Raw genomic sequence first — 21067 nt, 5'->3', positions numbered from 1 at the left:
TTTGTGGGTTCTGCTGCTTTAGAATTTGTTTTGAAGCATTATTTAAAGTTGTTTGGAGGGGAATTTGGGAGAGCTTAGGCAAGTGCCTGCCTTTTCTCTGCCATCTTGGCTCCACCTTCCAGCCTCTGTTTCAACAACTCCTATTGAAGAGGAATCTGCTATGGTCTGATATTAGATAATTTTGTTAGAATGTCTCTCCTACTTTGATGAATTTGCCTCTCTGGGGCTATTCCCCTTTACATGATAACCTTTCAGCTATTGGAACATAGCTATCATGTCCATCCCACCATGTTTTATCTTTTCCAGGTCATGCAGCCTTTGTTTCTTCATCTGAACCTTATATACCATGACAGCCAGTTCCTTTACTACCAACATTATATTTCTCTAGATGTACTTTGTTTTATTAAAGTTCTGAAAAACCTGACATCTAAAAATAGATTAAAAATTTGAGATGTGGTTTGACTAGGGTTGATCATATAGTGGGACTATTAGTCAACCAATAAGCATTTATAAAGTATTCATCATAGGGCAAGCACTGTGCTAGGTGCTAAGGAATGTAACTGTCCCACCCCTCAAGGAGTTGATGAATCTACATATATAAGTATATGAAAATATACACAAGCTAATGCAAAGTAGCTATGGTAGGGTAGAGCAGCTAGGTAGTGGAGTAGATAGAGTGCTGGGCCTTAAGTCAGGAAGTCTCACCTTTCTGAGTTCATGTCTGGCCTCAGACACTTACTAGCTGTGTGACCCTGGGCAAATCACTTAACTCTGTTTACCTCAATTTCTCAATCTGTCAAATGAGATGGAGAAGGTAATGAGAAACCACTTTAGTATACTCTAAGAAAACCCCAAACAGGGTCATGAAGAGTCAGATGGGATTGAAATGCTTGAACAACAACATAGTGGGGTGAGGAGGCACTAGCAGTCATGGGAAAAGGGATAGATTAGAAAAGGTTTCAGATAGAAGGTGGCATATGAGTCGAGTTCTGAAGCAATCTAGGGATCCTAAGAGGCAGAGATGAACATTTCAGACATGGCAGACTGCTGGTGTAAAGGAAGGAAACGAGTATTTGCATAGCAGTTACTATGTGCCAGGCACTATGCTAAGTGCTTTAGAAATATTATTTGATCCTCACAACAATCCTGAGAGGTAGCTGCTCTTATTATCCTATTTTACAGTTGAGGAAACTGAGGCAGACAGGTTCACACAGTGTCACACAGCTAAGTGAGTGTCTGAGACTGGATTTGAACTGCCTTCCTGATTCCAAGTCCAGTGCTCTATCTACTGCACCACCTAGCTGCCTAGGTGAAGTCCTAGAAACAAAAGATGAAGAGTCATGTAAGGAAAACCCCAAGAAATTCACTTTGGCTGGATCAAAGAGTGTGTTAAAAGAAGTTTATATATATATATAAGAAGTTAATATATATATATTAATGAGGCTGGAAAGGTAGTTTAGAGCAGTTTTTTAAAGTGCTTTAAATATTCTGGAAACTACCTCTTTTTTTAATGTAGCCTGATTCTGTGGTAAGTTTTTGGCTGCCATACCACACTGTTGACTTATAGTCCACTTCACAAGTCTCTACCCTCAAAGAGTTTACATTTTGCTGGGAGAATATAACATATACACTAAGTAACTATAAACATGGGCAGGTAGGTGGCTCAGTGCTTAAAGTGCTTGTCCTGGAGTCAGAAAGTCCTGAATTCAAATCTAACCTCAGACACTTACTAGCTAGTAAGTAACTGTTTGCCTCAGTTTCCTAATCTGTAAAATGAACTGGAGAAAGAAAAGGCAAACCACTCTAGTATCTTTGCCAAGAAAACTCCAAATGGGGTCACAAAGAGTTGGACATGACTGAAATTACTGAACAACAACAAAAATATAAATATGCACAAAATAAAATAAATTTGAAGAGGGAGAGAGCAGTAGCAACTGAAGCCTTCAGGAAAAGCCTTGTGAAGGAGGTGACACATGGGCTGTGTCTTGGAGAAAACTAAGGATTCCAAGAGGTGGGTGTAAGGAGGGAGAGCAGTTTTGGCTTAGGGGACAGATTATGCAAAGGCACGAATGTGTGTGGGGGGTGGAATGTTCTGTGTGGGGAATAGCTAGAAGGCCAATTTGAATGGAATAAAGAGGTCCTAATATGTAGTAAAACTGGAAAGTTATGTGGGAGCCAGATTGTGGTGGCTTAAATGCCAAGTTGAAGATTTATTTTTGCCTTAAGACAATAGGGAACCACTGAAGATTTTTTAGTAGGGGGTTGGCTAAATCTGTGTTTTAGGAACATTAATCTGATATCTGTGTTGAGGATGGTTTAAAAAAAGAGAGATTTTTTTTAAGCAGCTAGATCAATTATAATAGTCTGAGTGAGAGACAGTGAAGGTCTGAACTACAGTAGAAGCTATATGAATAGAAGGAAAGGGATAAATTCAAGAGTTGTCATAGAAATAGAATTGACAAGACTTGGCAACTGATTAGATATAGAATTGGACATTGTGGTGAGGGAAGAGTCAAGTATGAGATATGGTTGTGTACCTGGGCAAGTGAAAAATAATGCTATCTTCATTAGAAACGAGAAAATTGGAAGAGGTATAGATTATAGGACCATAGATGAGTCTGAAGAGACTTTAGAGGTTATCAAGTCTTTCTCCCTCATTTTATAGATGAGGAAACTGAGACTTAGAAGGGTTAAGTGACTTGTCTGTGATCACTTAGCAAGAAAGTATCAGAGATAAGATTTGAAGCCAGATCTTCCTGACTCTAGGTTCTATACACCATTTACTACAACATCCTGCTTCTCCATGGGTTTGGGGAGTGGGTGGAGAGATCAGAAGAGTATGCAAAGTTGTCAGGAGATAGAATAGGGAAGTGAAGACAAAAGCCAGGTAGAGAAAGAATCAACCTCTACACGGGCAATTTGGAGGAATTTGTTTTATTAAAACAAAATAAAACAAAACAACAGATCCAGACAAAACAATGAAGATATATTTATGGGGAATGAAGAATTTTGTTGGGATCTCAAAAATGTTTTCCTTTGGGGGTAAGGAATAAGCATTTTCAGGACTAGCTGTTCATCTCTGTATTCTAAGTTTCACCGCCCTTGTCAAAATCTAGATATTTTCTTCAATTGGGACACTTGGGTTCATTTAGCATAAAGAACGCTCCCTCTAGTGGTTACTTGAGAGACATAAGATCCTTGCTTAAAAGCAGGAGATTGACTATATTATCCTGCTTCTGGCTTGATAAGCTTTTTGCATGTGTAGGATCAGTCCAAAACTCAGCACTGCTTCAAGAAGTATGATGAGCATAGGAATTTGTTCCTTTATCACAGATTGGACTTATTAAATGGTATTAATAGAGAGCTGGGCTTTAAGATAATTGGGGACAGGGCAGCTAGGTGGCACAGCCGCTAGAGCACCAGCCCTGGATTCAGGAGGACCTGAGTTTGATTCCGGCCTGAGACACTTAACATTTCCAGCTGTGTGACGCTGGGCAAGTCACTTAGCCCCAGTTGCCTCACACACACACACACACACACACACACACACACACACACACACACACACACACACACACACACACAGATAATTGGAGACAGACCAGATTAAAGGTCCAGTGCATGAGGCTTTACTCAGAAATTGATCCTCAGTTGGACATGGCAGTGGGGTGCCTTGGACAGCTAGAGGTCAAAATTAGAATATGAGCTCTTAAAAAAAAAAGGATAGAAAAAAAAAAGAATATGAGCTCTTTGAGACCAGAGACTATTTTATTTTTCAATTTGTATCCTAGTTCTTAAGCAGAACACTTTCCACCTAAAAAGTGCTCGCTTGCTTGATTCATTCATTATGTAGGCACCAGATTCCTGGAGAACAGGAAATATTGTATTCTTGAGAGGTTACTCATCCTTCCTGGTCTGACTTCTCTTGTAGAATTTTAGAAGATTTCCCCCCCCACCCCCAACACCTTTGAACGGTTTAAATCTATTCTTCCCAAATCTAGTATGTATGTCAGACTATATCTGGAATTTTCCTTCCTGATTACACACTAAAAGAGGGAACGATCATTTCCACTTCACCAGCCAATTTTTCCCGGTTGGCAAGAAGCAGAAGCAGCCTAGAATTTTCCCATATTGCTTCCACCATCTTTTGACAGATGAAATTATCCACTATACAAAGAAAACTTGTCTGTAGTTACATGGTGAGTCTATGATAAGGCATGATTCATTATCAGTATTGTCATTATCACCATCACCATCGTGTGATAGCGTCTGTATTACAATAGTTCTACTCAGAAATTTCTTCTGTATAAAAGTAATAAATGGGAAATTAAGTAACCTTATATATGTACTTATATACACACATATAGGTAGTCAATAGGTTTTTTTCCCACCTTACAGAAGCAATGTGCTTAGAAGTAGGAAGATCTATCTAAGTTGAAATCCACCTCATACTTATTATCTGTGTGGTCAAGGGCAAATAACCTAACTTTTCTGCAGGAAATGCTATATAAATTTCAGCTACTCCTATTTATTATTCACATAATCATACAGAGATGCTGCATGGCAAAGTGGATAGAAAGCCATCCTTGGTTCAGTTTCAGCCTCTGACACATATTGGCTGTGATGTCTCTGGACAAATCAATTTTATCTCTCTATGCACTTAGCAATCCTCAGAACACCATAAATTACAAAGAAAGTGCTGCCCTGCATCAGTGGAGTGATGTTCCTCACCAGGGAATTCCCGGTGAAATCACAGGTCTAGTTCCTATCCCTCTAATTAAAAAAGGCTCTACAGCAGAGTTATGCTAGACCATAAGCTTCACGAGCACTGGGATATGTTATTTGTGTTGCCCACAACATATTACTGGGTGCTTAATAAATGTTTCTTTTTTTCTTTTTTCTTTTTTTTTTTTTAGTGAGGCAATTGGGGTTAAGTGACGTGCCCAGAGTCACACAGCTAGTAAGTGTTAAGTGTCTGAGGCCGAATTTGAACTCAGGTCCTCCTGACTCCAGGGCCGGTGCTCTATCCACTGCGCCACCTAGCTGCACCTTAATAAATGTTTCTTGAAGAAATAGGATCAATAATTTAAAAGTAAATCCTAGGTTCAGCCCCTATTCCCCGTGACACTACGCAGCCTTTATACAAAGTTAGGTAGGAACCAAAGTACTGAGCCTCAGTGCTTCTTCGGACGCTGATTTCGGACAGACGCAGCCCCTCCCCGGGGTCACAGTAACCAGACTATAGAGGTCCCTCGGAACGTAAAAGTTGCTCGCCGACTTTTCCGGTCGGAAAGGCTTTCGGGAGTATCTAGTCCCCCACCCGGAAGTTCCGAGGTAATGCGAGCGTGCAAGGACTCCTTTGTTTTATGTCCAGAATTTGAACGGCTTGATCGGGCGGGGAGCCGCTTGCCGGAAGAGGAAAAGAAATCATGTTCGCGCCTGCAGTGAGGCGCGCTCTGAAGAAGAGCAAGACGCTGCGCTACGGTGTGCCCATGATAGTGAGTGCAAACGTGACTAGGGTAACTAGAACCGGAGAACACAGGAGCCCGGGTTGAGAAAGGCGGGACTTCCGGAGAGGGAGATGGATGGGGCGGGGCTTCCGGGGATGCGGGAGCTGGTTGGCTGGGGTGGGGCGGAGATGGGGGAGGGGATGAAGCAGGAATTCCTGAAAGAGGAGGTGGTGCCGTTTGTTGAGGATTTCCGAGATTGGGAGGATACCGGGGTCACCCTGCTAGAAGGGGAGGGAGCCAGCGAAGGGAGCTGCGGGGCGGAGACTCCTGAAGCTTCCTTTCATGGCTACCTTGTCTGTTGCTACCTTCTCTCCCTTAGAGGAAGCTAGTGGTGCAGTGGAGTCAGGAAGACGCGAGTTCAAATCCAGTTTTAGACACGTAGCCACCTGACCCTGGACAAACTACGTAACCTCTTGTCATGGGGCAAAATGGGGTAGCATTCTCCTCATGACACTGTTCTTGCCTCAATTTCCTCAGCTATAAATTGGGAATGGTAATAATAGTACATACCTCTAAGGGAGGTTGTGGGGATCAAAAGAAATATTTGTAAAATCAGTGCCCTGCATATACTAGGTGCTTAATAATGTTTATTGAATCGAATTTATAAAATGCTAAGTGACATAGCACAAAGTGCACATAGGTGCTTTTTAAAATGCTTGTTTCTTACCTGTATAGAGATCGTAATTGAAGCCATGGAAGCTGGTGGAATCAGAAATTGAGCAATTCTAGGGGTCTCAACTCTTTAGTGAGACAATCCGCAAGCTTTTATTAAGTACTCATTATGTGTCAGTCACTATGCTAAGAGCTGGGGAAACAAAAGCAAATTATTTTCTAATCTATATTTTTGATCCATGATGCCAATGCTCTGCATCCTTATTGAAATATTGAAAATTCTGGGAGCAATCTTCATATCTCATTCCAGGGATTCTTAACCTTTTTGGTGTGTTGTGAACTCCTTTGGCAGTCTGGTGAAACTTGTGGATTCTTCTCAAAGTAATGCTTTTAAATACATAAAATAAAATACATTGACTTAGATTGAAATACAGTTATCAGATTATTAAATTAATAAACCCATGGACCCTAGGCTAAGAACCCTTGTTTTATTCATAACTTTGGCCCTCACTGTTTCTTACATATAGTAGCTTTATAATAAATTTGTTGAATAACTATCTGACATTTTGGTGTCCACTCATATTTCAGTTGTATCTGACTCTTTGTGATCCCATTTGGGGTTTTCTTGGCAAAGATACTGGGATAGCTTGATGTCCTTCTCCAGCCCATTTTACACATGAGGAAACTGAGGCAAACAGGGTTCAGTGACTTGTCCGAGGTCACAAAGCTAGTCAGTTTCTGAGGCCAGACTTGAACTCAGGAAGCTGAGTCTTCTTGACTTCTGGCCGGACACTATCCAGTGAGCCACCTAGCTGCCATTAATAATTATGAAAGAAAAGCACCTTGGTTTTTGCAGTAAAATAGTAAATCTAATCTAATAAAGTAAGATAAATTACTTTTAATTTCTTATTAAGCCTAAGCACCAAGGAAAAATACAGCATTTTTTGTTTCAGACTACTCCCATTGGGTAAACTGATAGGTTAAAGAGAACTGTTCTTTCCCCAGGCTGTTAAGGAATAAATCGGTGCTCCTTGAGGACAGGTACCATTTCTTATTTATCTTTGTTGTCCCTCTCAGTACCCGGCACTGTTCTTTGCACATACCAAACACTGAAATGCTTGCTGAAAAGATATAATTAGTGAGTGTCTCTGTTCTTGTGTCTGGAACATATTCTAATTACTCCACCTACTCCTGCCATGTATCAAACCAGTCGTTTCTGTTACCTGTATCTCAGTAGAGAAATGCTTCCCCCCCCCCCCTCTAGATTTTCAAACAAGGAAAAAAAGGTGGTTGTCAGGGAGCATTTCATGTCATTTTTTACACAAAATTGTTTAATGAAGCTGAGAAAATGTGTGACAGATTGGGCACTTATGTCACATTTGATTTTTCATTTTGCTTTGCAACCCTTAGCCTTCTCTGCATGTCTAATTAATTACATTAGCTCTGTTCTGCTTATCTGCATATCCACTGAAACAAACAAACAAAAAAAATGAGTGATTCAGCCCTAGATATCATCAGCTGTTTTTAAGTAAAGGCACCATGGGTAAAAGAATTCTGCTGAAGGAAATACACACAGCTGGCACTGTTACAATTTTATAGTGACCTCAGAAGGGGATGGAATTGTAGTGGTGTTCAGGTTTCTGTAAGACATCTCTCTGGCTCCCTTGAAAGTCAGGTAATTTTGGTCATGCCACATGTGATTGTGCATGTGTCCCAACTCTAACCTGCACCTTGAAGGTGCTGGGAATGAAAAACAGTAAGGAAAAGTACGTTAGACTTCAAAATTTTTTGGACAAATGATGTATTAGGAAGTCAAATGAACATTTTCTGCCAGTATTACACATGATACAATTGACTTTTCTCCCTTTTCCAGTTTCTTCAGAATTTTGAAAATATGTGTCCTGTGTCTGGATGACAAACTCTTGGTTAATGATGTAGTCAGGAGGGTCTTTAAGATAGAAAACTAATGATTGTTTGTGAATTTGAGGTTGTTTGGGAATAGGAAGGTAAATTCTGGTTCATTGATCTAGGTTGTTTTCTTTCTTTTACTCAATGAAAATAACTGGTAAATGAAAGCTTCTTCTTACAGTTAGAGAAAGAAAAAACACCTAGACCATGAAATACTGAATTCTCTAAAAATGAATCAATTTCAACATTGTCTGGGCCTGTAGTTACTACTCTCTGTTCTGGGAACATGTAACTTTAAGCAAATATGGAAAAGATTAATTTGGAATATGATGGGGCAGCTATGGGTTGCAGTGGATAAAGCACCGGCCCTGGATTCAGGAGGACCTGAGTTCAAATATGGGCCTCAGACACTTGATACTTACTAGCTGTGTGATCTTGGGCAAGTCACTTAACCCTCATTGCCCTCCCCCCAAAAAAAATTTAAAAAAAATTGGAATTTGATATAATTTTGGAATTAATTAAATTGGAATATGAGTTTAAACTAAAGACTTTCTGTGTGTCCTAAAAGAAGTTAATTCCAGAAGAGAGCTGAGAAAATAAAATTTATTCTAATTATCTTTTAAAATTGATTCTATTCTGTATCATCCCTAACGTTATAAAATACCTTGTTGACTTTTGACTGACTAAGGAGTCAAGAGACCCTTTTAATTGGTAATTGCTAGACTTATCAGTAAATTGAATGTGTTTGGAACTTTGTGCCTCAGTTTACTTTAATTTTCAAGCATAATAGAGCTTACAGAAAGGTGATGCTGAAACTATGTTAAATTTAAAATAAAATGAAAGTTGGTGCTCCTTTCTGATTTGGAAAGCTTTATTAATAGAGGAAGAAAGCATAGTTGTGAGGGAAACATTAAGAAAGAACACAGATAAAGAGACAGAAAGAAACAGAAAAGACATCAAACGAAAACAAAACATATCAAAATAAATAAATTAACCTCCCCCCCCCCCAAAAAAAACCACTGGAATGCCCCATTTCTTTTCTTTTCTTGTTCGTGTGTGTGTGTGTGTGGGGGGGGGGGGCAATTGAGGTTAAGTGACTTGCCCAGGGTTACACAGCTAGTAAGTGTCAAGTGTCTGAGGCCAGATTCAAACTCAGGTCCTCCTGAATGCAGGGCCGGTGTTTTATCCACTGTGCCACCTAGCTGCCCTCTGTATATGATTTATATGAGGACTGTGAGGTAGATAGCTGATAAATCCTAATACCTAGAACCTTTTGATAACTGAGATACTTAGGGACTTGACTGGCAGAAATGTGAATTGTGGTTTCTCATATTGAGATCGAAGTGTCATTTCACACAGAAGACTGATTTGGAGAAGGAGATTTAGTCAAGAACAGTGGTCTGAGTGGGTCTGAAGGGACCTCAGAGCTAGGACCAAGAGGTGATCTCAGAGTTGGTTAACAGGAAGACCTCAATGCCTGCCCGGCCATTTGCTTCATGGAAGAGCTGACTGGAGAAACAAAGGCTAGAGCTAACTGGGGGAAGAAGAAGATTTGCTAACTGCTGCTTCGATAAGCTTAGGTCTCAGAATACTTCCATTTGGCTTTGGGTACAGGCCTTAGAGCTAGCATTGCACTGCCACCCAGAGAAGTAGATAGAATCTTCTGAGCCCTGTCAAAGGAGTCAGCTTGGGAAAGCTCTGTAGATCTCAGGCTTAGGGTACCTTTTTTTGCTGGAAGAGGTTCACACTGCTTCAGCTTTGCCCTCTGTTCAGTTAATGCTTCTGATTAAGCATCAATGGGTTCATCTTGGCTGATTGGTAAAATGGGAAGTATACCAGTGGGGGTTCTGGAGCTACAGTTGGAAGTAATAGGAACGTGTTCCTCCTCCCCACCCCTGACCTGGGTTGGCCATAGAAGCATGAGAGAGTAAGTTTTCGCAGTATAGCAGATCCTCTGGAAACCCTTAGCCTTTTGGCATGAATGGAGAGTGGGTTAAAGAACCAGCTCAGAGACAGAAGAGTAAAGGTTGTCACCAGACCCTGTGCTACATATAAAGCAAAACAAAACAAAACAAAAATCCAAGCTGTATCTATTTAGTGGAGATTCACAGCTTCATATACTGTTTCTTTTTTTCTGTTCTTTGTATAGAGAATTGTTCGTGTTTGTTGATGTTTGTTAAGTTCATGATAATAAGAAGGACATTTTTTTTTTTATAAAAAGATAAAATTGGGGCAGCTAGGTGGCGCAGTGGATAGAGCACCGGCCCTGGAATCAGGAGTACCTGAGTTCAAATCTGGCCTCAGACACTTAACACTTACTAGCTGTGTGACCCTGGGCAAGTCACTTAACCCCAATTGCCTCACTAAAAAAAAAAATAAATAAAAAAAAGATAAAATGAGTAATTTCATTGCACCATTCCTTCCTTTCCCTAATGCTTGCCCTGTGGGGAAATTGTGAAGACTAAAGACATCACAAGTCTGGAGCATTATTTCCTTAAAAGGAAAGATATTCTGTAAATAAAGCCATTAGAACAAGTTTCAAACATTCTGCTATTCATAGAGGAAACAACATGGTACAGAGCTCTTATGATGAGATGTTACAGTGACTAGATTTCACCAATTAAGTGACAGAACACTTGTATTTTGTCTAATCACTCCTGTCATTTTGGAGACCTATAATTTGAAAGGACTCAGTTCTGTAATTGAAATTACAGGTTCCAATCTGTGACTACTCTGTGCTCAAAATCTTCATGTACTGTAAAGTATGAGACCCAAGTTAGGCTTTCAGCAAAGATAGTGATATAAAAGGTTCCAAATGAGTCCAGGTCCTGTTAGAAATACCCTAGCAAAGATTTGAAAGGGAACCATTTGAAACAATGGTCCAATAAAACAAAAAAGAGATACCAGTATATTCTTTCATCTAATGTAAACATAATAAAGATGACTGGAAACCCAGGGGTGTGCCTGATCTGAGAGGAGGGGATGGGAGGTGGGTAAAGCTGTTGGGAACCTACTCTTGACTTTTTGGAGCTACGGTAGGGAACAAAGTAAATTCCTGGCTGATTGTGATGGAGACAGGACTGAAGCTATACCTGGGTTGTGCTAGCAGATTACTAAGCAGAAAACAGGAATGGAGGCAAAAAGAGGACAGGTTCAAGCTCAAAATATAGCTTCCTCTCCCAGGCCAAGGCCAAGGAAGAAGACTGGGTTGGATGCTAGGTCCCAGCCACCCTGTTGAGAATTTTGTCAGGGTGGTGATATATAGATTGCAGAGGGAACATGTACCCTGTCTGAGAGTTTGGGAGGAAAAGACCCTATTTCAGACACAAAGTCCTAACTTGGGAATGGAGGCTGGAGATAGGAGGAAAAAGGAAAACTAGAATCCTAACACAAAGAAGAAATACCATGGGTTAAGAGAAGCCTAAGGGGAAAATCCAGAAGAAGAGTACAGCTCCAAAATAAGTCTAAGTAGAGCTTCAGAAATAAGGTTTGGCCCCAAAGACTATAAGGAGATGGAAGAAATGGAACAAGAGATTTAAAAAATGGAATTAGAGCATTTGAGGAAAAAGCTAAAGGAGAATAGAAATGAAGGTGAAAAACATGATTCAAATAGTGAACTCCTCGAAAAATAGAATAGAGCAAACGATTCACTGATTTAATAAGACAAGAAGTTCTAGAACAAAGTGAAAAGGTTGAAATATTAGAAAAACATATGAGCTATCTACTATCAAGAACAGCCTACCTAGGAAATAGAATAAGGGAGGTAATTTAAGAATCAGCAAACTCGAAAAAACATTATTAGATTTAAAAAGCCAGTTAAAACCAATTTCAAACTCTACCTTATTGTTTCTTACAGCACACTAATATCCTGTTACTTTCATAGATCACAACATGCACATGAACCCACACACATGTGTATATCTACATATATGCACACGCATGTGTATATGTAGATAGGTGTATGCACATACATGTATAGATATATATGTATTTAATGAAGCTGAGAAAACGTGTGACAGATTGGGCACTTGTGTCACATTTGTATTCTCTAATTAACGGACATCTACTTTGTTCTCAGTCCTTTCCTGCCTTGAAAAGTGTTGCTCTACTTGGTTGATATGGAGCTTTTCTTTTTGTCATCGACCTCCTTGGGGCATATGCCTAGCAGTGGAATCACTAGGTCAAAGGGTATGGCTATTTTACTTTCTTTTCGTGGTGCAAAATTGCTTTCCGAAATGGTTGAACCAATTCACAGCTTCACCATCCGTGTTTTAGTTTGCCTATCTTTTGACAATCCCTCCCACATGTTCTCCCCCCCCCCCCCCCCGCCCCCCCACTCCCGTGTGGAATCCAAATGGATCTACGTTCTCTTCAATTAGAGAGTTCCCTCTAGTGATGCAGATCACAGCCTATTTATGTCAGCCCAACCTTTGCAACTCTTGTCCATTTCCTTCTCTAAGTTTGTCACAGGAGGTGCATCCAACTCTGTCTAGTGCTGGAGGCCTTCTTTGCTTTTTCCTGACATTTTGAGGATACCAGTGGATCACTTTAGCTGTCCACCTGTCATCTTTTCCCAGCTGTGAAAACTGTCTTTAGCATTTCTCATAAAACTCTTTTCATGCTGGGATTTTCTGACACTATTGTTATAAGACTGTGCTTCTCTTGAATTTGTTTTCATTTTTTCTCAGTTATATGTTCCTGATGCCATACTCATTTTCAAGTCAAGAAACATTGATTAAGTACCTGTTATATGCAAGACACTGTACTAGTTGCTGGGGATCTATAGAAAAAAAAATGAAACTGATCCTGCCTTCAGGGAGCTTGAATTCTTCTGGGGTTGTGTGTTTGAAGTGTGCATGCATGTATATCAGTAGGCAAGAAAAAATAAATGTAAAGTATTGCAAAAAATTTAAAGAATGAAGGACAACAGCTGGGAGATGTGGAAAGTCATCTTTCAGGTGGCATCTGAACTGTGCATTGAAGGGAACTTGGTATTCTAAGTGGTGGAAATGAGAAAGGATTGTATTCTAGTCACACCTCGCACTACTTGTGTAAAGGCATGAGCTTAGAAGATGTGGAATGTAATGTATGGGGAACATCTGGCAGACAGGTTTGATTAGAACAGAGAGTACAGGAAGGGGAATAACATGAAATAAGACTGGAAAAGTAGGTTAGAGCCAAATTACAGAAGGCTTTAAATGCCAGGCTGAGAATTTTATATTTTATCCTAGTGGCAAAAGGAAGCCACTGAAAAATTTTGAGTAGCTTCCTCCTCTTTTTTCTTAAAAAAAAAAAAAATTGTTATAATGAGTTGCTTTCTGTGACCAGGCAGTGTAGAGACCCTGGGAGAAATCTAGGAAATAATAAAACAAAAGATAATTACATACTACGTATATGCATACATATAGGAGAGTGATATTGTCAGATCTGTGCCTCTTGACCAGCATTTCATCCTGACACAAATTGAACTCCATCCATGCTGGGCGGGTATGTTATATTATTTTCTATACTATTTCATGAAAATCAAAATCCTGTCAATTATGTTGAAATGTTATTATGAGGTAGCATTGTTATCAATAGATATGTAAAGTGACACAACTTCCTGAACATAATTTTCAACATATTATTTATTTGTGTATATATAAATCAAAGCTTTTTGAACTGTGGGTTGCGACCCCATATGAGGTTACCTAACTGAATGGGGGGTTGCAAAAAATTTGGCAACAGTAAAAGGTTATGTATACCTAATTTATATACCTATATACCTGAGGTTTTGTAAAAATTTCTTGGGTGAAAGGGGGTTGCGAATGGAAAAGGTTTAAGAAGCTCTCATATAAATGACCATCTTTAACTACATCTATTCCATTTCCTTTTCAGTGCAAAACTGGAAGATTTCAATTCCTCAATTAATTGACAACAAAATTCTTCATATATACAGGCAATGCTCCTTCCCACTATATTTTCTTCAAGTTGTGGGGACCAATTTTTAATTGGGGAGTGCTAGCTAAGCAGCTCGCCACAATATTGGGGCAAGGAAGGAGACTGGCAGCCTCCCTCAAAACAGAATAAGATTTATTTTAACAAGAACGAACTTAAAAAAAAAAACAAACCACAAACAGGATCACTAGGATCAAGAGAAAGGAAATAAAATGGAGAAAGGGAAATTATAATACCTGAAAATACCACAGCCCAGGAATCAGCTGAAAATATGCAGCAGAACAGCTTCCACCTAGAATACCCAATTCTCCTCCCCCAAACCTAGAAACACCCTACACAGCCCCAGCCAATGGGATGGCCGCTCTGACAGTCACATGACTGCCCTCACTAGGCTTCCAATCATAATTTTGCCAGGCCCATGTAGGCATTGGTGAGTGGTGATGACTTGAGGTGCCAGAGCCCTGGCAACAGCTACAACCAGTGGGTGGAGCACCATGCAGTTTGCGGAGCCCCAGGCCAGTTTACAAAGTGGAACCATTTGGAGTTGCTTTGCATATGATTCATCGAACATTATTTTAATCATTATCACTAGTTGTAGGTAGCACCAACAGTTCTCAAATTTGTTGATGCTTTTTTTATACTAGGCAATTCTGTAAACAATCTCAGGGATGCAAATAATCCTTTTGTTCTTTTGGATATGGTTTTTTATAAAAAAGGGTTTATTTCACTTATGAACACTTAATTTTATCTGGGTGTATGCTTTCAAAATGTGACTTCAATTTCTCGTTTCATCTTACTCATGCATCTAGAGCATATGTTCCCATAAAAAGATGTTATTATGTTGTTGAATGTTGAATTCATGATACCCCTTGATTACTTTTTTTTTTTAGTGAGGCAATTGGGGTTAAGTGACTTGTCCAGGGTCACACAGCTAGTAAGTGTTAAGTATCTGAGGCTGGATTTGAACTCAGGTACTCCTGACTCCAGGGCCGGTGCTCTATCCACTGCGCCACCTAGCTGCCCTCCTTGATTACTTTCTATTTGGTGTAGTTATAGAAAATTGTTTGACTTTTTGTGTGTTAATATGGATTAAGTATAGCTTTCTGGACTGTTTGTTGACCAGGTACAAAATACCTCCCCGGTGAGACTCCTGCAGCATTTCTCATACTTCATTTGGTTTAGGACTGGCTCTAAGCAGTGGGCTGTAATGTATAATAGCAATTACATCTTCGAAAACTAACTTAATTGAATTCCAGCTCATTAGCACTTTAACTAGTGAGGCAAATGCTAGGGTTATTAACAACCAGCATTAACTACTAAGAAAATACCTTCCTTCTCTATCTCTATTCCCATTACTGCTGGAGTTGCCTAGTCTGGGCTGGAGGTGTTTGTTGGCAGAAAAACTATCTAATCCCTATTAATTAATCTAACCTTAGTGGTCACTGCCACTCTTTACCAACTATTTAGCCTTCCTCCTTTGGCCTGACCTGAAAAGAGAACAACTATAGTAAAATTGTTAGAGGCTAACTGCCCCTTAGAAAGGTTTCCTCCTGCTTACCCAACCTCGTTTTCCCAGGCCACTATTTTAGCTCCTTTGTGTGTGTGTATTTGTGGGGGTGGGGGAGGGGAGGGAATCATGAGGTCCAGATTAAAGTGGTTTAGTTACTCTGCTTTGTTACTCTTATATAATCAGTAAGAATCTCCGTTTTATATATAGATTGGGAGCTCCCAGTTGAGAAGAACTGTCCCACCACAGTTCAGTCTTCTCTGACTCTCTCTTCCTATGTGCATTTACAGGCCTTACTATCCCATTCACAATTAATAAATCATTGAAACCAGAAGCAGATAGATCAAAGTTTTATGCAAGCTGGAGGTAAAATTAATTAAATAGAAAATACAAAGGCATTTTAAAGAACAGAAGAACTTTGGATTTAACATGTCTCCCCTTTCCTTCTTCCTGCTTTCCCCCACACTCACCAGGAAGAAGTGGGTCGAGGAGAGATAGGCAGGTCACCACATTGTGTCATATCTTTCTGGGGGAAAATTCTGCAACCATCAGTCCACAAACTTCGGCTGTTCCATTGGGCAGCTAAAAATCAGGGTTTCAGCACTGTAGCCCTATCTGCAGTTCAACCTCAGCCATCCTGGCTGCTGCTTCCAATCTCTCTTCTCTTTTGAATTGCCAGCTTGAACTCAATGCTAATCATACTCTGGGGTCCCTGTTCTCTGCTCCTGCAATATTTCTTCTTTAGGTTGGAGGTGGGGAAAGCAATACTTGTTCCTTTAGAATTCACTCAGTTCCACTTTAGTCTGAAAAGCTAAATTGATCCTGACAAGCTAAAGAATTTTATTCTGGCCATCAGAACTTTGTTCCTTATATGCTTTTCTCCATGTCAGAAAGAGGTGCTGTGTTACAAAACATATATGTATTATATATGCAATACATTTGTATACATGCAGGCATGGCTTGTTTTATTGTGCTTCATTTTACTGTACTCCACAGATAGTACATTGGTTTTTTATTTTATTTTTCCAAATTACATGTAAAAACAAATTTTGACATCAGAGTTTTAGAACTTTGTGTTCCAACTTCTCTTCCTCCCTCCCTCCCTCCCAAGAACTCAAGCAATTCAATAGAAGTTATATATGAGTAGTCATGCAAAATATCTCCATTAGCCAGGATAGTACATTGTTTACAAACTGAAGGTTGGTGGCAACCCTGTAATCAATTAAGTCTATTAGTGTCATTTTTCCAACTGCAGATGTCATATTTTGATAATTTTAGCAGTAATTCAAACTTTTTATATTATATCTGTTATGTTGATCTTTGATCAGTGATCTTTTATTTATTTATTAATTTATTTAGTTTTTGTTTTTGGGGCAATGAGGGTTAAGTGACTTGCCCAGGGTTACACAGCTAGTAAGTGTCAAGTGTCTGAGGTTGGATTTAAACTCAGATCCTCCTGAATCCAGGGCTGGTGCTTTATCCACTGCACCACCTAGCTGCCTGATCAGTGATCTTTGATACTATAACTGTTTGGGTGTACCATGAACTGTGCCCATGTAATATGGTAAACTTAAATGATAAATGTTGTGTATGTTCTGACTGCTCCACTAACCAGCCTTTCCCTCTATCCCTCTCCTTGGGCCTCCTTATTCCCTGAAACACAACAATACTGAAATTAGGCCAGGGAACTATGATGGCCTCTAAGTGTTCAAGTGAAAGGAAGAGTCTATCAATGAGGCAAATTTCATTGTTGTCTTATTTCGAGAAATTGCGGGGCAGCTAGGTGGCGCAGTAGATAGGGCACCGGCCCTGAATTCAGGAGGACCTGAGTTCAAATCCGGCCTCAGACACTTGACACTTACCAGCTGTGTGACCCTGGGCAAGTCAGTTAACCCCAATTGCCTCACACACAAAAAAAGAAATTGCCACAGCCACCTCATCCTTCAGCTGCCACTCACTGGGGGCTCCGAGGATGGCATTTTTTAGCAATAAAGTATATTTAATTAAGGTATGCACATTCTTTAAGACATAATGCTATTGCACACTTAATATACCACATAAACATAAACTTTATAAACTTAACTTTTATATGTATTGGGAAGCCAGAAAAATTTGTTACTTGATTTATTACAGTGGTCTGGAACTGAACCTGCAATAACTCCAAGGTATGCCTGCATATGTAATATGTGTGTGTGTGTGTGTATATAAATATATATATATATATATATACACACACACACACACACATATTGTTTGTTATTATTGTTTATTTAGTTGTTTTTCAGTCACATCTGACTCTTTGTGACCCCATTTGGGGTTTTCTTGGCAAAGATACTGGAGTGGTTTGCCATTTCCTTCTCCAGCTCATTTCACAGGTGAGGAAACTGAGGCAAACAGGATTAAGTGATTTGCCCAGGGTCACATAGGTAGTAAGTGTCTGAGATAAGATTTGAAATCGGGAAAATGAATCTTCCTTACTCCAGGCCTGGCATTCAATCCACTCTGCCACCTGGCTGCCCTGAATATATACATATATGTGTATACAATAAATAATATATGTAATAATATACACATGCATATACACAAATATGTGGTTGTCCTTAAGCTTCAGCCCTGTATAACCACTTACTTGTTGTACATTTCAAACTGGATGTCCTAGAGAAATCTTAAATTCTAGATGTCCAAAACTGAACTCATTTTTTCCCCCAAATCCTCTCTTCTTCCATCCTCCTTATTTCTGTTGAAGGCACAACCATCTTCCATTTTCCCAGTTTCTAATCTTGGAATTATCTTGGACTCTTCATTCTTCTTTACCCCACATATCCAGTCCTTCATAACATCTCTTGCATCTGAGCCCTTCTGGCCTCTCATACAGCTACCACTTTAGTACAGGCCCTCATCTCCTCTCCTAGATTACTGCCTCAGATTCCTAATTGGTCCCTTACCTCAGGTCTCTTACCATTCTGGTCTATCCTACACATTGCTGCCAAAGTAATTTTCCTTAAGCACAGAACTGACCATGTGACTCCTCTATTCAGTCATCTCTAGTGGCTTCCTGTTGCCTCTAGGATAAAAATAATAACCTTCTTTGTTTAGCTTTTAAAGCCCAATACAGCCTGGCCCTAGCCTGCCTTCCCAGCCTCATCCTACGTTACTCCTCCATCTGCACTTTGCAGTCCAACTAATCCGGCCTCCTCTCTGTCCCTCACACTTCACACTCTAGCTTCTGTCTCTGGGTGCTTGCACTGGGCATCTCTTAGTCCTGGAATCCACTCCCTCCTTACCTAATAGAGCCCCTCTCTTCCTTTAAGATGCAACTTGAGGCAGCTAGGTGGCGCAGTGGATAAAGCACCAGCTCTGGATTCAGGAGGACCTGAGTTCAAATCTGACCTCAGACACTAGCTGTGTGACCCTGGGCAAGTCACTTAATCCTCATTGCCCCACAAAAACAAACAAACAAATAAATAAACAAAAAACAAACAAAAAAAGTGTTCAAAGATGCAACTCGATCACTATCTTCTGCACAGAGCCTTTACTGGCTCCCACAAATGCTAATGCCCTCTCCCAATCTGCTTTGTGTATTTGTATCTTTGCAGCAGACATTTGTATTTATGTTCTATATTTACGTATGTCTTTGTTGTTTCTGCTATTAGAATGTAAGTTCCTTGTGAGTGGTGATTTTTTCATTTTCAGTTCTTGTATTTCCAGCACATAGTACAGTGCCTAGCATATGACAGGAACTTAATAAATGCTTATTAATTTATTTGATCGCTTGCCTTCTCTATTTCCAGATGACAGGCCAGAATTGTCATTCTTGATAATGAAACTGCACTGGGGCATTAATTCACCTATTCAGTGTGTGACGCTAGAGGGCATGATCAGCCTCATAGGAAAACTCCTTTTATAATCATGGATTGTGCTCCTAACCCTTGTAGCCAGGGGAGATGTGTAAGAGTGTGTGTATGTATGTGTATGCATGCATATGTACATAGGCACACATTCATATACCCGTACATGAGTATATGCATTTGGGGCTTGCATTTGTATACATGTACATGCATATATGCACATATACATATGTATATATGTACATGCACATGCACATGTCTGTCTGTCTATCTACCTACCTACCTATCTGTGCCTGTAGTCATCAGTATGAGAATATGAATGATCTGTTTTAAAGAAGTAGCACAGTGGATGGACTATTGGTCTTAGAGTTGAGGAGCTAAGCTCAAATCCTCTATCTTATATTTATTAGCAGTGTGACTGTGGTCAAGTCTCTGAACCTCAGTTTCCCCATCTATAAAATGGGAATAATCATTCCTATAGGACCTACCACACAGAGTTGTTGTGAAACTCCAATAAGATTATGTATGTAGAGTACTTTTAAATTTGGGGGGGGGGGAGCAGGGCAGTGAGGGTTAAGTGACTTGCCCAGGGTCATCGGATTTGAACTCAGGTCCTCCTGAATCCAGTGCCTGTTCTTTATCCACTGTGCCACCTAGCTGCTCCTGCACTTTAAAAATTTTAAGGTGCTTATATGAATGCTAGTTGTTGCTTGATGATATTATCATCACCACTTGGGAAAATAATTTAAAACTTCATCCTTCTGATAAATGAGTTGCCATCTAATGGTTTTAAAATATGTTAGGTCTTATTCTCAGCAAGGTAAGATTTCTCAGTTTGAAAATATAATTTCTTGTTTACCCATTTCAGTCAATCAATTAATAAACATTTATGTTTAAAATTAGCTCATTGTATTTCATTTGACTCCCTAGAATTCATCAGGTAGTATTGCTTTTTGAAATGTTTGACAGTTCCTCTAAGATGCATAAAATATACACATCTGTGTTTAGGTTGGTAAGTGTTGGTTTGCAACATCACCACACTATTAGAAAAGGCTGTTTTTCCTCATTCTAATATAATCTGTCAGACACCAAATATGTGGCCATAGCTACATCATAGATGCTGTCTTCTTTGTTTGAATGGCTTTGAATGGCAACACTGCCTCTTTTAAAGGAAGGGGTCCTTTGACACTCTCCTGATTTAAATGCCGAAACTTTCTCAGATGCAAATGAGAGGTGGCAACAATCAGGGACTCTTGGGTTTTATAACATTGTTTGTTGAGATAAGAATGATTTCATATTTTAGTTCCTGCTGACATGTGAATCACAAGCTAGTGTCTGCCTTGCAGTTTATTATTATTTTCATAAGCTTCACTTACAAAGTAGGACCTGTAGCAAAACTAATGGAGCAATAATGAAGACCCAGGTGCCAAAAGTTTGATTTCTGAAGCCTGGCAAGCCCCCTTTCTGCTGGATTATTGTAAGACTTTAATTAGGTTCTTTATATAGTGATGTTAGAATTAGCCAACAGGGTGTTGTTAGTTTCCCAATAAGAATTTTGAAAATGGGGAAAATAAATCCTACATCTAGGAAATTACAGCTCCCCCAATGCTAGTAAATTTAAAAAGGCAAAGGGAGAGAAATATTGGGTAAAAATAGAAACAAGAATGGAGGCCTAGACAAAAGCTCAGATCTGTTTCAGATCTTTCAGTGTAAATGAGAAACTTAGAAGTCTTTATAGACAAATT

At 39.6% G+C, this 21067-nt stretch overlaps 1 protein-coding gene across 2 annotated transcripts in view; it reads left to right on the top strand.

Moving 5' to 3' along the window:
• Positions 1–5220: 5220 nt before the first annotated feature.
• Positions 5221–21067, top strand: part of LOC122740857 (cytochrome c oxidase assembly protein COX16 homolog, mitochondrial) — a 106414-nt gene continuing 90567 nt past the window's right edge. Inside the window, exon 1 of one of the 2 annotated variants that reach the window (XM_043983653.1) lies at positions 5221–5502. In XM_043983653.1, coding sequence (XP_043839588.1) covers positions 5430–5502 — 73 coding nt within the window. In that variant the 5' untranslated portion in view covers positions 5221–5429. The remainder of the gene's footprint in view (positions 5503–21067) is intronic. The other variant, XR_006354777.1, reaches the window with a different exon arrangement.

This window comes from Dromiciops gliroides, chromosome 2, assembly GCF_019393635.1.
Source record: "Dromiciops gliroides isolate mDroGli1 chromosome 2, mDroGli1.pri, whole genome shotgun sequence".
NCBI classification, from domain to species: Eukaryota; Metazoa; Chordata; class Mammalia; order Microbiotheria; family Microbiotheriidae; genus Dromiciops; species Dromiciops gliroides.
The sequence above is the reverse complement of the archived record's forward strand: the minus strand, read 5'-3'. Positions and strand labels throughout refer to the sequence as shown.